The 13,730-nt window shown below is 61.4% G+C and overlaps 3 protein-coding genes across 4 annotated transcripts; 2 read left to right on the top strand and 1 right to left on the bottom strand.

Moving 5' to 3' along the window:
• Positions 1–2,779: 2,779 nt before the first annotated feature.
• LOC125124757 (interferon-induced transmembrane protein 1-like) lies at positions 2,780–9,267 on the top strand. Of its 2 annotated transcripts, XM_047774803.1 has the most exons (3): positions 2,780–2,962; positions 8,230–8,415; positions 8,987–9,267. In XM_047774803.1, the coding sequence occupies exons 2-3, from the start codon at positions 8,230–8,232 to the stop codon at positions 9,176–9,178; spliced, it is 378 nt and encodes a 125-aa protein (XP_047630759.1). In that variant the 5' UTR covers positions 2,780–2,962; the 3' UTR covers positions 9,179–9,267. The 2 variants fall into 2 exon arrangements, with proteins under 2 accessions (XP_047630759.1, XP_047630757.1); XM_047774801.1 differs by lacking the exon at positions 2,780–2,962 and having other exon boundaries at positions 8,075–8,415.
• Positions 2,940–4,032, top strand: LOC125124758 (interferon-induced transmembrane protein 1-like). The gene is made up of 2 exons (XM_047774804.1): positions 2,940–3,148; positions 3,709–4,032. The coding sequence occupies exons 1-2, from the start codon at positions 2,963–2,965 to the stop codon at positions 3,898–3,900; spliced, it is 378 nt and encodes a 125-aa protein (XP_047630760.1). The 5' UTR covers positions 2,940–2,962; the 3' UTR covers positions 3,901–4,032.
• A 3,045-nt stretch (positions 9,268–12,312) lies between the features above and the next one.
• On the bottom strand, positions 12,313–13,428 carry LOC125124759 (interferon-induced transmembrane protein 1-like). The gene is made up of 2 exons (XM_047774805.1): positions 13,114–13,428; positions 12,313–12,633 (listed from the first exon to the last, which is right to left on the bottom strand). Exons 1-2 carry the CDS (start codon positions 13,297–13,299, stop codon positions 12,445–12,447), a joined length of 375 nt encoding a protein of 124 aa, XP_047630761.1. The 5' UTR covers positions 13,300–13,428; the 3' UTR covers positions 12,313–12,444.
• Positions 13,429–13,730: the final 302 nt, after the last annotated feature.

Genomic DNA, 13,730 nt, shown 5'->3' with positions numbered 1-13,730 from the left:
CCGGCTGGGGCCGGCTGGGCTGTTGGGGGTGGGGGGCAGAGGCTTCCTTCGTCCTGCTGGGTGGTGGGCAGGGCCCTCCTGTGGGAGGTGCAGGGTTCGAGGCTGGTGGGGGGAGCTCTCCCCTGAGGACCTGCCTCTATCCAGCCTCAGCTCTGTTCCTAATTCTATACCACTTCCTCCCTTCAATTTAATCCAAACCTCGATGAAAAAATAAGATCTATTTTATGAGACACACTGCAGGGCAACTGCCGAGACCAGCTCAGCAGGATGGGGCTGAAGAACGGGTGCTGTGAAGCTTAAGGAAAAAAGTTAACATCAAACAAGACACGGAGACGTATTTCTTAAGTAAAGGTGGGAACCGGGGGACTCAAGGTCTCAGGGACCAAGAGCCCCCCTCAAGAAACCCCACTGCTTTTATTGTGCTCTTGAGGATGAGGTCAAGTGAGGAGGGGACTATGGGTGGAGGATATGGGGTATGTTTATTATTTTATAAGTTCTTTTATTATTTTAAAAGCCACTTAGCTGGTAGAAGGTTAAGCTTTTACTCTGACCTTTAGGCACATAACTATCATTAGCATTGGAGTTAGCGATCTATGCAGAACATTCCAGAGAATCCTCCCTGTGCTTCCGCAAAGGGCACGCCTATTTGCAGCAACCTGGCGTGCCTAGGTTTGCACCTTGGCTCTCTTTGCTGATGCATATTCTGCCAACGACCGCTCATAAACCACTTGGCCATGAGGTTCCTCTTTCTCTTATCCCTTAGAGGACAACTCGAGCTCCTGCAAACGGTGTGCCAATCTGCACAGGTCTGGCGTGCCTAGACCAACGCATTACGTCCTCTTTCACCTGACCCTTTTATGCCTTTAGGTCTTTGTTCTTAAGCTTAAGTCATTTACCAGCACTGTGACTGCAGGAAGATGGGATAGCAGGACGAGATGGAGTTTTCAGCAAAGAGGCTGAGAAAATATAGTAGAAATGTGTCTCGCCACAGGCAACCAAAGCAAAATGGTTGGTAGCTTTCGGACATGCAGGTCCTCGGAGGTGGCCTTGGCTGAGTTGTGCTAATGCCTTCATACCGACCAGTGGGCCTACTGATGCTACCGCTCGTGGGTGCGCCTCAGCAGCTGCTCCTTGGTAAGGGGAGTCTTGGCCTTGGGCAAGTCTTGATTTGGCAGTTGGAGGGTTAGGGCCCTGGGCTCCTGCTGTGTTTGCCATTCTATTTTCTCTTCTTCACAGATAGAAGCCTTTTGTTGGTCTACCCACCCTGCCTCTACAGCAGCTTGACCAGGAACTCCCAGGAGGCACACATGGTCCAGGTCTGCTTCCACAGGGAGAGCCTTTCCCCCGAGATCGACCAAAACATGATTAGACGCCCGAGCCCCACACCAGGAGAGCAAGCTTCTTCCACAGCCCGAACAGCAGCGGCTATGGGGGAAAATTTACCATCACAAAATATGTCTCTTTGGCATGAGGATTAATTTAGGCTAATTATTTGTCAGAAACAGAAGACGATGAAGTCGTGTTGTTACCTCCCTGCAACGACCAAATGAATTTAGATACAGGGCTTGTGAGAGACCAGAGTCCGCTCGGCATCTGGACACCTCCGACCTGCCTGGTGCAGCACCTTTGGTAACCAAACACCTGCTTCGCCATCTGCAGGTCACAGGCCACCCTCAACTTTCGAGTCCTAAGCCAAGCCCTCAGCATCCTGCCTTGTCTTTAGGTGGGGTTTACCATGACGGCTGCGGCAGTGGCTGCGGTAATTCCTAGGTCACGGGTCTTTCCACGTGCCCACGTTGTTACACTTTGGTTAATTTTCACCGGTTAATCTGTCTCATGTCAACTAATTCCTATGCCACCAAGAAGAACCTAGAAGGGCAGGGGGAAACGTCTTGCCTTCAAACCAGCAACAAGCCCAGCCAATAAGACCATAGCAGCTCAGCCCTGTGAGCCACTGCCGCCCGAGAAAGACCCCATTCCTCCAACAGACGTCCACACAGCCGACCCTCCCACTGCCTCCTTCCCTGAAAGGTCATAAGCCTGGCAATTGTTTGCTGAATCGGAAGCTAGTTTCCTTATAGCTTGTTTGTCCTGAATTGCAATCATCTGCTCTTCCTAAAAAAACCCATTTCGCTGGTAAAATACCTCGCTATTTTTAAGAGGTCCCAAGCGAGCTGGGTCCGGGCGAGCGAGCTGACCCAACCCTGCCCACACAGCCCCACAGCCAAGGACCCGTCCGGCCCACACCCCAGCTCCACCCTGGAGTCACCCCAACTCCTATGTGACACGGCAGGGGGCCGGAGGGAGGGAGGAGAGGCGGGGGCTGCGGGGACATGCAGGCCCTGGGCGCCCCGCCGCCCCCACCACGGCTGCTCCTCAGCTCCCACAGGGCCCAGTGTCCCCGCTCCTGGGACCCTTGGGAGATCAGCAGAGGCTCCTTTGGGGCTCACTCCTGTGGGTGCTGCTGACCTGCCGCCAGGAGGACCCGAACCCCACCTGGAGCGGGGACTCTGCAGCGGGAGGACCGTGGAGGGGGTGGGGGGCTGTGCAGCTGAGGGGGAGGCTGGCCGAGGGCCTGCAGCAGGCTTGGGCCAGAGGCCCCCAGGCTGGGGAAGAGACCCGGCCGGCCCCAGCCCGAGGGGAGGTGGTGGGATGGCTGCAACAGGGCAGGGAGCTCCCTCAGCTCCCTCAGCCACTCTCCCAACCGCCCTAGTGAAACCTGACACCCGGCGGTCCCTCCCCCTCCTAGGACCAGCCAAATCCCATTTCCCCAAAGGCCAGGGAAAGGAAATTTTAGAGAAATCGAAACTACTTAGGAAAGAGAGGTCCCCCTTCTGCTCACCCCACACCCGACCCAGCACAATCCCTGTGTCTGGACCACACCTGCTCCGTCTCTGCATCAAGAAACCCACTTCCCAAAGCATCTCCTCTGCCCGCAACACCGACTTCGCCTGATCCTGAGATGCTCAGGGAGGAGCACGAGGTGGCCGTGCTGGGGGCTCCCCAGAGCTCAGCCCCCGTGGCCACCACGGTGATCAACATCCGAAGCGAGACCTCCGTGCCCGACCACGTCGTCTGGTCCCTGTTCAACGCCCTCTTCATGAACTGGTGCTGCCTGGGCTTCGTGGCTTTCGCCTACTCCGTGAAGGTGGGTGGGCGCCAGTGGAGGGGGGCAGGGGGACTCCAAGAAGCCTGGAGAGGCCCCCTGCCCAGATGTGCCGTGAGGTGTGTGGGGAGCTGATGCGTGTGTCCTTCCGTGTGTGTGTGTGTGTGTGGGTGTGGGTGGGTGGGTGGGTGGGTGGGTGTGGGTGTGTGTGGCTTGGGGCTCCTTCCCAGCGCGAGTTCCTGGCGAGGCTGCGTGGGTGCCCATGGGGATGGCGGGCTCGGGGGTGGGGTGGGGGGCTGTGTCTCCACCCTCCCGAGACCTGCCCCTGCCCGGCCCAATTAGAGCAGTTAAACCCTTCACCCTTGGGACTCAGACCCAGAAAAGAGAAAAGGTCCTTTAAGGGCGCTGAGCCAGCAACGGGGCCAGAGCAGAGCGGGGAGGAGGAGGAGGCCTGGGGCTTCCTGGAGAGGCTGGGAGGCTGGGAGGCTGGGAGACCCAGGCCCCAGGAGGGGAGGGAGGGGCCCGGGGGGCCCCCCGGAGGACAGCGCCTGGTTGTGGCCTGCACCTGCTCCCGGTCCCCCTCACCATCTCTTCTCCTCCAGGCGAGGGACCGGAAGATGGTGGGAGACATCACTGGGGCCCAGAGCTATGCCTCCACCGCCAAGTGCCTGAACATCTGGGCCCTGGTCCTGGGCATTTTTCTGACCATCGGAGCCGTCGTTCTTCTGGTGTTTGCATGCTTAGCAGTCTATGAGATGGCTTTACAACATGCAAAGAGTAACGGAGGCTACTAGCAGCCATCCACGGCCCAGCCCAAGTCCCCCACCATCCACACTGGCCCTGCCCCACCCCCTCCCCTTCCTACAGCAGGTGCTAGAGACCTACCTGTCCACAACTGGGTTCAATAAAGTGCTCTTGCCTGTGAAGCTGCTGTGCTGTTTCCCGCGGAGGGGCCCTGCTGAGAGTTCCCAGTGGCCTCAGGGGGGCACAGAGCCCTCCGCCCAGGGCGCTCGTGCCTCGGCCCCCTTGGACAAGCCCCCCGGAGGACAGATCCCTTCCTCCCACGGAACCAGGCTGGTCCTGCTGGGTGGAAGGGTCTCCCAGACAGCGGGGACCCTGGGCCTTGGGGTGCGAGCCTTTGCCAGAGCCTGGACCGCACACGGGAAGCAGGCGCCCTCTCAGCCCAGTGCCGGGAGACTTGCCCCAGGCGGGCACTGCTGTCTCTGAGGCGCTGGAGGGCGTGGGTGTGGGGACCCAGGACCACGGGTGTGCTGAGGGCCACCCTGGAGAGGCTGGAGGGGTCCAGGCAGCCACAGGCTGGGGTCAAGCCCCTTCTCCCCCGGGCTCGCCTCGCTCCCTCGCTCCTGTCTGGCTCTCCCCGAAGCCAGCAGCTCTTCAGGCTGGGTTCAGTCCTGGCGCCAGGCGGGATGGGTGCCCCACCCCCACGGTGCCCTACCTCCGAGGCCTCGAGGGTTGGGGTTCTCCCTGGCCCTCCGTGGCTGCCCCCTGTGAGCTGGGGAGGCTAGTTCCCCGGGAAGGTGGGTCCTGGAGGAGGGCTGGTGGGTCTACTCTCTGAGTCTGGGAGGGACCCTAGAGGCCCAGGGGGCGAGTGGGGCCCTGGAAGCCAGCTCAGACCCGGGCATGGTGAGGGGGTCCGACAAGCTGCTTGGAGCCCCACTCCCTGGCCAGGTAGAGAGGGGCAGGTGGGCCACGCTCAGGAAGGTGGGGTCCTGGCCTCACATACGCTCTCCCCCCCACCCGTGCACAGCCCAAGCCTGGGGGCCTGGTTCTGCACCTGTGTCCTCAGGTCTCCTCTGAGGGGGCCGCATGTTCCCATGTCCCCAGGAGCTCCTTGGTGACTGCCCTTGTCCACTGTCTGGAGGGGCCTTCCATCCTGACTCCTCCATCAGGACAGAGTGTGTGAAGATGGAAAACCCTCCAAAGGGCTGTGCCCAGCGAGCGGGTGTAGGGCCAGCAGGTGCAGGGCCTCCGGGCCCAGGACGGGCGCTGGGAGCAGTCTGCCTGCAGGGAGGCCTCAGTGTTGGGGGCAGGGCTGCCGTCTCCCACAGGACGCACAGCAGAGAGGTCTAGAGAGGGTGGCAGTGTGACCCTCGTGGCACAATAGGAGGACAGTCAACCCCGGGAGGCCCTCACCTCCAGCAGCCGAGGACCAGGATTTACGGCAAAGCCCCAGTCGGCTCCTGAGCCCAGGCCTCTGCCTGAACTGGTTTTCAGACCTGATCCCACAGCTGCTTGAGGGCAGAGCCCCAGTGGGGGGGGGCGGGGAGGTGGAGGCACACCCCTGCCTGTCCCCAAGGGAGCAGGTGGCAAGTCCCAGAGAAGGTGATGTCTCAGGAAGTGTGGGCTCAGGGCAGGTCAGAACCTCTTCCGGCTCTACGGTCACGTGGGGCTCGGGGGCTCTGGGCCCTGACCAAGACCTCGGGGACCCTTCCCCGCCCAGCAGGCACTGCCCACTCCAGGGGGCTGTGAGGGCAGGTGCGTGGTGGTTGGACAGAAGTCAAAACCAGGGCCCCACCCTGGGAGAGGAGCAGGCAGGGAGGCACCGAGGGGATGGAGTCTGCACAGCCAGAGGCCGAAGTCCCGAGAGAGGACACAGCTGAAGAGTGACGCCTAGGGGAGATGGGGAGCTCACAGTAGGATAATGGCTGCTCAGAAAAGCCATCAGAGCAAGGCAGGCTTGCTTGACTAGTGGAAGTGAATCGCCTCAGGAAGTGAATTGCCCAAGGTCCTTGGGTGGGGGCTGGACCGAGGCCTGCACTGGGATTCAGACCCAGGGCAGGAGTTTGAGGACGGATTTGAATGCACACTTAACCAGATACCTAGGAGGAGCCACCCCTACCCCCAGGAAGAACGAGGTGGTCTTTTTCAACCGCCCCCCTCCCCCGCCCCAAGATAAAACTAGCCCTCGGGGCAGAGTCTCCTTGCCTGCCCACTTGCATCTCTCAAGAGCGTCCTATCCTAATAAATCTGTTTCTTGCCCATCGCTTTGTCTCTCGCAGAATTCCTTCTGTGCAGAGGCACAAAGAACCAGAACCTCAGCAAGTCCAGACATCGGGTGAGTGATTCTACCTCAGGACGTGGGTGCGAGTCCCAGTCTGGGTTCTGGCTGGGTTCAGGCCCTCAGTGCTGTTGGGTTCAGACCCAGCAGCAGTGCCTTCGAGGATGGACTTTCCAGGGGCCAACGGGCAGGTGGTCCTGACCTGTATCACCCACCACAGCTTCCCAAGGCCCGGCCCTCTGCTCACTCCTGGGGCCAGTTGATGGCGCAGGACAGGTTCCCAGCCCCCTTCTCCAGGGGCCAGCTCAGGGGGAGGGGCGGGGTTGGACACAGATGGGCAGGGGGAGCCGAGCAGCAGAGCTGCAGGCAGGGGGCGGGCCATCCTCTCTGCGGGGCGAAGGGGATGCTGACAAAGGCCTCGGCTGCCCACCAGGAGCCTGCAGGGGAAGCGAGGCAGGGACGGAGGCGGGGCTGGCATGAAGTGTGAAACCCAGGAACCAGCCGGTCTCACTTCCTGGAATTTTGTGAGTTGATTCTAAGCACGGCCATCATTAAAAGTAAATCCCACAGACCATCACTCGCGTAAATTACACAAGAGAAAAGTCGTCATTACCCAAGACACGTCGCCCATCCAACCACAGCCCGCGATAGGGGAGGCCGGGCCGCTGAGATGGGCCTGCTGCGGTGTGATGGGAAGCGGGACTGGTCAGCCCAAGTGATGGTTTTAAGCCGTGCCCACCTGCCACATCAGCAAACAGAAGACGCTGCAGCCGCCCCTGAGGGATGCAGGCTGGGGCAGAGCAGGACACTGGCCCCAGAGAGCCGAGGTGCACAGCATAGGAAGGACTTCAGCGAGCCCAGGCTCCAGCACCCTCCCCCGCACCAGATTCAGAAAAACGCCAGATTCAGGACCCTGCAGTGTCTGGTCTTCTTGAATCAACAGTCATCTTGGATGTTTCGACTCCCTGGTTTTTCCTGCAAAGCTCCTACATGTCCCTGGAATTCCCGTCGTGGCGCAGTGGTTAACGAATCCAACTAGGAACCGTGAGGTTGCGGGTTCGATCCCTGGCCTTGCTCAGTGGGTTAAGGATCTGGCGTTGCCCTGAGCTGTGGTGCAGGTCACAGACGCGGATCCAGCGTTGCTGTGGCTCTGGCATAGGCCCGGCAGCTACAGCTCTGATTGGACCCCTAGCCTGGGAATCTCCAAGTGCCGCAGGAGGAGCCCTAGAAAAGGCAAAAAGCAAAAAAAATAGGCTCCTACATGTCCCCAACCCCTTGGACCAGCCCCTCAGAGCCACCTGAGAGGCTGCATCCTCGGCTTGAGGGGCTCAGAAATTCTGCCAAAGAAACATAATCCTCAACCTTTAGTTTGTGCCTTTGTCTTCAGTCACCAGCTGGTACTTTTAGGAAATTGAACTCTTGGGAGCGAAGCTCTGAAGCCCAGTAGAAGGACCCTTTCGAAAGGCCCTGCCAGGTGTCAGGGAAGCCTCCGGTCCTGAGGGTCCCTTCTGCACCAGGACGGAGGGGCAACCTCTTCTCCAGACTCCCTCACGGGTGGAGAAGGCAAGGGCTGAACTCGGGGTGAAACCTCAGCCTTATCTGGGTGCCTTTCCTGGTCTCCTCCCCCCAGTGCTCCCCAACATCTCGTCTCTCCCTGCAGGCGGCGAGAAAGCTGGCTTCAGCCTTTGCAGGGAGTTACTCGGGGTGTCTGGGTCTCGCCCAGGTGTGCAGAGGTACCCACAGCGTCAGCTTGGATCTGTTTTCCTCCCCTTCATCTCGGCCGAGACCCTGGAAGGCCAAAGGAAACCCTTCTGCCCCTTGTCGCTCTGGGGCAGGAAGCTCCCGCTGGGCCCTCAGCCTTCCACCCACCCACCCACCCACCCCGGTGTAACCTGACACTCCCTGGATCGTCCCGCCTCCTCCTCCCAGCCTGTTGGCAGTTCCCCCAAAAGCCAGGAAAAGGAAACTAGAGAAATCGAAACTACTGGGGAAACGGAGCACCCCGGCACATCCCCTCTGCAGACCACAGCTTCTCCCGGGCACCATGAACTGCGCTTCCCAGACCTTCTTCACTGGTGCCCGTGGAGGACCCCCAACATATGAGATGCTCAGGGAGGAGCACGAGGTGGCCGTGCTGGGGGCTCCCCAGAGCTCAGCCCCCGTGGCCACCACGGTGATCAACATCCGAAGCGAGACCTCCGTGCCCGACCACGTCGTCTGGTCCCTGTTCAACACCCTCTTCATGAACTGGTGCTGCCTGGGCTTCGTGGCTTTCGCCTACTCCGTGAAGGTGGGTGGGCGCCAGTGGAGGGGGGCGGGGGGACTCCAAGAAGGTGTGTGTGAGCCTGGAGAGGCCCCCTGCCCAGATGTGCCGTGAGGTGTGTGGGGAGCTGATGCGTGTGTCCTTCCGTGTGTGTGTGTGTGTGTGTGTGTGGGTGGGTGGGTGGGTGGGTGGGTGTGGGTGTGTGTGGCTCGGGGCTCCTTCCCAGCGCGAGTTCCTGGCGAGGCTGCGTGGGTGCCCATGGGGATGGCGGGCTCGGGGGTGGGGTGGGGGGCTGTGTCTCCACCCTCCCGAGACCTGCCCCTGCCCGGCCCAATTAGAGCAGTTAAACCCTTCACCCTTGGGACTCAGACCCAGAAAAGAGAAAAGGTCCTTTAAGGGCGCTGAGCCAGCAACGGGGCCAGAGCAGAGCGGGGAGGAGGAGGAGGCCTGGGGCTTCCTGGAGAGGCTGGGAGGCTGGGAGGCTGGGAGACCCAGGCCCCAGGAGGGGAGGGAGGGGCCCGGGGGGCCCCCCGGAGGACAGCGCCTGGTTGTGGCCTGCACCTGCTCCCGGTCCCCCTCACCATCTCTTCTCCTCCAGGCGAGGGACCGGAAGATGGTGGGAGACATCACTGGGGCCCAGAGCTATGCCTCCACCGCCAAGTGCCTGAACATCTGGGCCCTGGTCCTGGGCCTCCTTCTGATAATTGCGTTCATCATCGTTTGCACCACTGGCTCCCTGGTAATTTTCCAAGCAGTTCTGCAGCTCATACAGGATTACAGAGGCTACTAGCATCTGCCTGCGGCCTGAGGCAGCCCCTCTTTTCACAGCAGCACATACACATGTGTGTCTACAGTTTAATAAAAGAAAGCCTTTTCTTGGCCGAGTGTGCTGTGTTTCCACTGGGGAGGGGCTCCGGCGAGAGCCCCAGCCTGGCCCTGAGAATGAGCCCACCCCGCCTGTCCCATTGGCTCTGCTGCTCTGAGTCCGGCTGGGCAAGTCCTCAGGCCTGGCCTGTTTTGGGGCCTTCACCTGGGGCAGCAACTGGACGAGGGTTGGGGGGCAGGGGTTCCTCTGGAGAAGGACCGTGCTGGGTACAGAACCCACTTGGCCCTGTCGATAAAAAAGCAAAATACGAAAACAGAACACAACAAAATAAAAAGCCCTGGAGTTTCTGCTGTGCCGCATGGGGACCGGCAGCATCTCTGACGAGCTGGGACGCAGCTTCGCTCCGCAGTCCGCACAGCGGGTTAAGGATCCGGCATTGAACGCCATACACCACGGGGCGACCAAAGGAAAACAAAGCCCCCAAAACCAACAACAGAAACGTGCGATTAAGAAAAGTGTTTATTTGGAGATTTAGGACTTGCAACCAGGGAGGCACAGATTCAAGTAGCAAGAGTCCCACCTGCTCTGAGGAAAGCAGAAAGGCAGGGCTGGGGACCTTCCAGAGAAGATACAGGCTCGCCTTACAGACGGGGGCTGGTGCCAGCAGAGGGTCAGTCACTAGACATCCGCAGCTGATCGGTTGCCAGACCCGGGTTTCCAGGGAGGGAAGAAACTGAGTTCCAGGCAGTCCCAGGATGGCCAGGGTGTGAGTCAGTTCATGTCCCCGGGGCTTCCTGGCCCCATTTCAGCCCCTCCGGCGCGTCTGAAGGGGCTGAAATGGGTGGACCTCTGTGTGTGCACAGTCCTCGTGGGCTCCGGCTCGGGACGCCTGCAGGGGACCTGACTCGCGGCTGGGGGAGGGGGCGGGGTCCGCCGTCCACCTCTGGAGACACAGCCCCAGTGGCCCCCGCTCTTCAGGGGGAGGAGAGCCCCTGCCCTGCCCTGCCCTGCCCTGGAAATCAGCCCCTGTCCCTGATCCCGCCGGTTCTGTCCGGCGCCCAGATGTGCGGGCCCTTGGGGTGCCCCGGGGCAGACGCTGCCCACAGCCAGCTGGGCAGCTGCGGGGTGAGCCCGGGGCGGGGGGGCACGGCCTCACTGTCCCTCCCCTGACACCGATGCCAGGCATGGACCCCCTGTGGACGAAAATGCTGCTGCCATAGCGGGAAGCTAAGGATGCGGCAGCCAGCAAGCCACCGAAGCCTCTCCCCCCGCCCCCAGGGACCAGGATGGGAAGGAGGGACCTGGTGCACGAAGCTGAGGTGCACACACACCGAAGGGCCGATCTCGAGGGGCCCGGACTCTCGCATCTTCCCATACCTAGAAAAGCGCTAAAGTCCCTAACTTGAGGTGTCTGCTTTTCTTTAATTATGAGTAATGTTTGGGGGAAAAAATAAAATAAAAAAGAGTGACCTTTTGATGTTGAGACTGCCTGGTCTTTGTTAGAAACGCCTGCATGTCCTCAGTGGTCCGTCTCCCAGGCTTAAGTCCTCAGAAAATTCCCGAATAACACACAGTTTTCAGCTTTTAGGTTACGCAATTTCTCGGGTCGACACGCCCCAGCCCTCACGCAGGCCCCTTCGTGTGTCCCCGGGAGCCGCGGTCTCCTCCCTCGGGGCACGGCTGGGGGGTTGGGGTCCCAGGATGGGCTTTGATGCCTGTGAGCAGAGGGGGGCGGCCCCAGGAAGGAGGGTCCTGGGGGAGGGGAGGCTGGCCGGCCCACCCCCCTGGGTTGGGGAGGAGGGACCCAAGGTGGGGCGGGGCCAGGAGCCAGCAGAGCCCTGGAGTCGGGCAGGGGGCGCTGCCCAGAGACTCAGACCCCTGCTGGGGGTGCTGGGGCGGCTGGAGGCTTCCCTGACCAGCAGCGCCCAGGAAGGGAGCCAGGGGTGCGGCCAGAGCAGCGTCTGCCCTCCACGCGGGAGCACACCTGTCCTGCTCTGCCCTGGTCCCCCTCAGGGCCACCCTGGGGCAGGGCATCTTCAGGAGGCCCCACAAGCCACTTCCTCCTGGGCTCACTCCAGGCAAAACAGAGACAGAGTCCTCTCTCCCGAGTGCTAAGAGGAAAAAGTGCCAGATTTGCCTCCCCCCGCCCACCGCCCCGTTCCCCCCCCCCCAACCCCCCCCCCCCCCCCCCCCCCCGTCCTGGCTTTCAGGCCTCCCAGCTCTGCCTGCTCCCAGGGGGGCTTCCTCCCAGCGGTGACCCCCAGCTCTGTGACTCCCACTCTGCCCCCTCCCTGCCTGGCCAACGCTCTCAGCCCTGCCCAGGAAACACCCTGCAACACAGCAGGCCCACCTCGGTGATACGGGACACGGTGGCTGCCCCGTGGGAACCGCCCTTTATGACCTCTGCTCACAGCTGCCTGTGGCACCCCGAGGCGGGCCTTCCTGGACCCCAGGGGTGGTTCCACCAGCCCTCCTCCAGGACCCACCTTCCCGGGGAACTAGCCTCCCCAGCTCACAGGGGGCAGCCACGGAGGGCCAGGGAGAACCCCAACCCTCGAGGCCTCGGAGGTAGGGCACCGTGGGGGTGGGGCACCCATCCCGCCTGGCGCCAGGACTGAACCCAGCCTGAAGAGCTGCTGGCTTCGGGGAGAGCCAGACAGGAGCGAGGGAGCGAGGCGAGCCCGGGGGAGAAGGGGCTTGACCCCAGCCTGTGGCTGCCTGGACCCCTCCAGCCTCTCCAGGGTGGCCCTCAGCACACCCGTGGTCCTGGGTCCCCACACCCACGCCCTCCAGCACCTCAGAGACAGCAGTGCCCGCCTGGGGCAAGTCTCCCGGCACTGGGCTGAGAGGGCGCCTGCTTCCCGTGTGCGGTCCAGGCTCTGGCAAAGGCTCGCACCCCAAGGCCCAGGGTCCCCGCTGTCTGGGAGACCCTTCCACCCAGCAGGACCAGCCTGGTTCCGTGGGAGGAAGGGATCTGTCCTCCGGGGGGCTTGTCCAAGGGGGCCGAGGCACGAGCGCCCTGGGCGGAGGGCTCTGTGCCCCCCTGAGGCCACTGGGAACTCTCAGCAGGGCCCCTCCGCGGGAAACAGCACAGCAGCTTCACAGGCAAGAGCACTTTATTGAACCCAGTTGTGGACAGGTAGGTCTCTAGCACCTGCTGTAGGAAGGGGAGGGGGTGGGGCAGGGCCAGTGTGGATGGTGGGGGACTTGGGCTGGGCCGTGGATGGCTGCTAGTAGCCTCTGTTACTCTTTGCGCGCTCTAACATCTGGTAGGCTGTTATGTATGCAAACACCAGAAGAACGACGGCTCCGATGGTCAGAAAAATGCCCAGGATCAGGGCCCAGATGTTCAGGCACTTGGCGGTGGAGGCATAGCTCTGGGCCCCAGTGATGTCTCCCACCATCTTCCGGTCCCTCGCCTGGAGGAGAAGAGATGGTGAGGGGGACCGGGAGCAGGTGCAGGCCACAACCAGGCGCTGTCCAGGAAGCCCCAGGCCTCCTCCTCCTCCCCGCTCTGCTCTGGCCCCGTTGCTGGCTCAGCGCCCTTAAAGGACCTTTTCTCTTTTCTGGGTCTGAGTCCCAAGGGTGAAGGGTTTAACTGCTCTAATTGGGCCGGGCAGGGGCAGGTCTCGGGAGGGTGGAGACACAGCCCCCCACCCCACCCCCGAGCCCGCCATCCCCATGGGCACCCACGCAGCCTCGCCAGGAACTCGCGCTGGGAAGGAGCCCCGAGCCACACACACCCACACCCACCCACCCACACACACACACACACACACACACACACACACGGAAGGACACACGCATCAGCTCCCCACACACCTCACGGCACATCTGGGCAGGGGGCCTCTCCAGTCTTCTTGGAGTCCCCCTGCCCCCCTCCACTGGCGCCCACCCACCTTCACGGAGTAGGCGAAAGCGACGAAGCCCAGGCAGCACCAGTTCATGAAGAGGGTGTTGAACAGGGACCAGACGACGTGGTCGGGCACGGAGGTCTCGCTTCGGATGTTGATCACCGTGGTGGCCACGGGGGCTGAGCTCTGGGGAGCCCCCAGCCCGTCCATCTCGTGCTGGCTCTTGAACATCTCCAGGGTCAGTGGCGGAGGAGATGCTTTGAGAAGTGTTTCTTGATGCAGAGATGGAGCAGCTGTGTCTGGATGTCAGAAGGGCCCCAGTGTTCCCTTTCTGGGTTAGTTTCTATTTCTCAGTGTTTTCTACTTCCTGTTGTTTCTGATTTGGTGCATTGTCTTGGTCCTGGGAGGGTGGAACAAATGACTGAGCCCCTGAATGAGTTTATGGGCCCTGTTGTCCTGCGGTTGGACCGCACATCTCAAGGTCCTGCTAACAGCCCTTCCTGGCTAAACAGAGGCCTGGTTTCCAGCCTGTCTGGGGAGAGCACCTGAGCTAATCATTAATCGCATCATCCACGCAGGACTTTCTTTGTCTTCGTTTTGTTTTCAGTGTGGTGAACCATAGAGAACACACCTTGCTCCATCTTGCCCGGGTCCAAGCACAC

Source organism: Phacochoerus africanus, chromosome 4, assembly GCF_016906955.1.
Source record: "Phacochoerus africanus isolate WHEZ1 chromosome 4, ROS_Pafr_v1, whole genome shotgun sequence".
Classification (NCBI taxonomy): domain Eukaryota; kingdom Metazoa; phylum Chordata; class Mammalia; order Artiodactyla; family Suidae; genus Phacochoerus; species Phacochoerus africanus.
This window is presented reverse-complemented; position numbering and strand designations above follow the sequence as displayed.

Bases quoted from the DNA above. Each gene is read 5' to 3' on its own strand.
- LOC125124758 (XM_047774804.1), top strand. From the start codon at position 2,963: ATGCTCAGGGAGGAGCACGAGGTGGCCGTGCTGGGGGCTCCCCAGAGC. The intron at 3,149-3,708 runs GTGGGTGGGCGC...CTTCTCCTCCAG, and splicing joins CTTTCGCCTACTCCGTGAAG to GCGAGGGACCGGAAGATGGT.
- LOC125124759 (XM_047774805.1), bottom strand. From the start codon at position 13,299: ATGTTCAAGAGCCAGCACGAGATGGACGGGCTGGGGGCTCCCCAGAGC. The intron at 12,634-13,113 runs GTGGGTGGGCGC...CTTCTCCTCCAG, and splicing joins CTTTCGCCTACTCCGTGAAG to GCGAGGGACCGGAAGATGGT.
- LOC125124757 (XM_047774801.1), top strand. From the start codon at position 8,170: ATGAACTGCGCTTCCCAGACCTTCTTCACTGGTGCCCGTGGAGGACCC. The intron at 8,416-8,986 runs GTGGGTGGGCGC...CTTCTCCTCCAG, and splicing joins CTTTCGCCTACTCCGTGAAG to GCGAGGGACCGGAAGATGGT.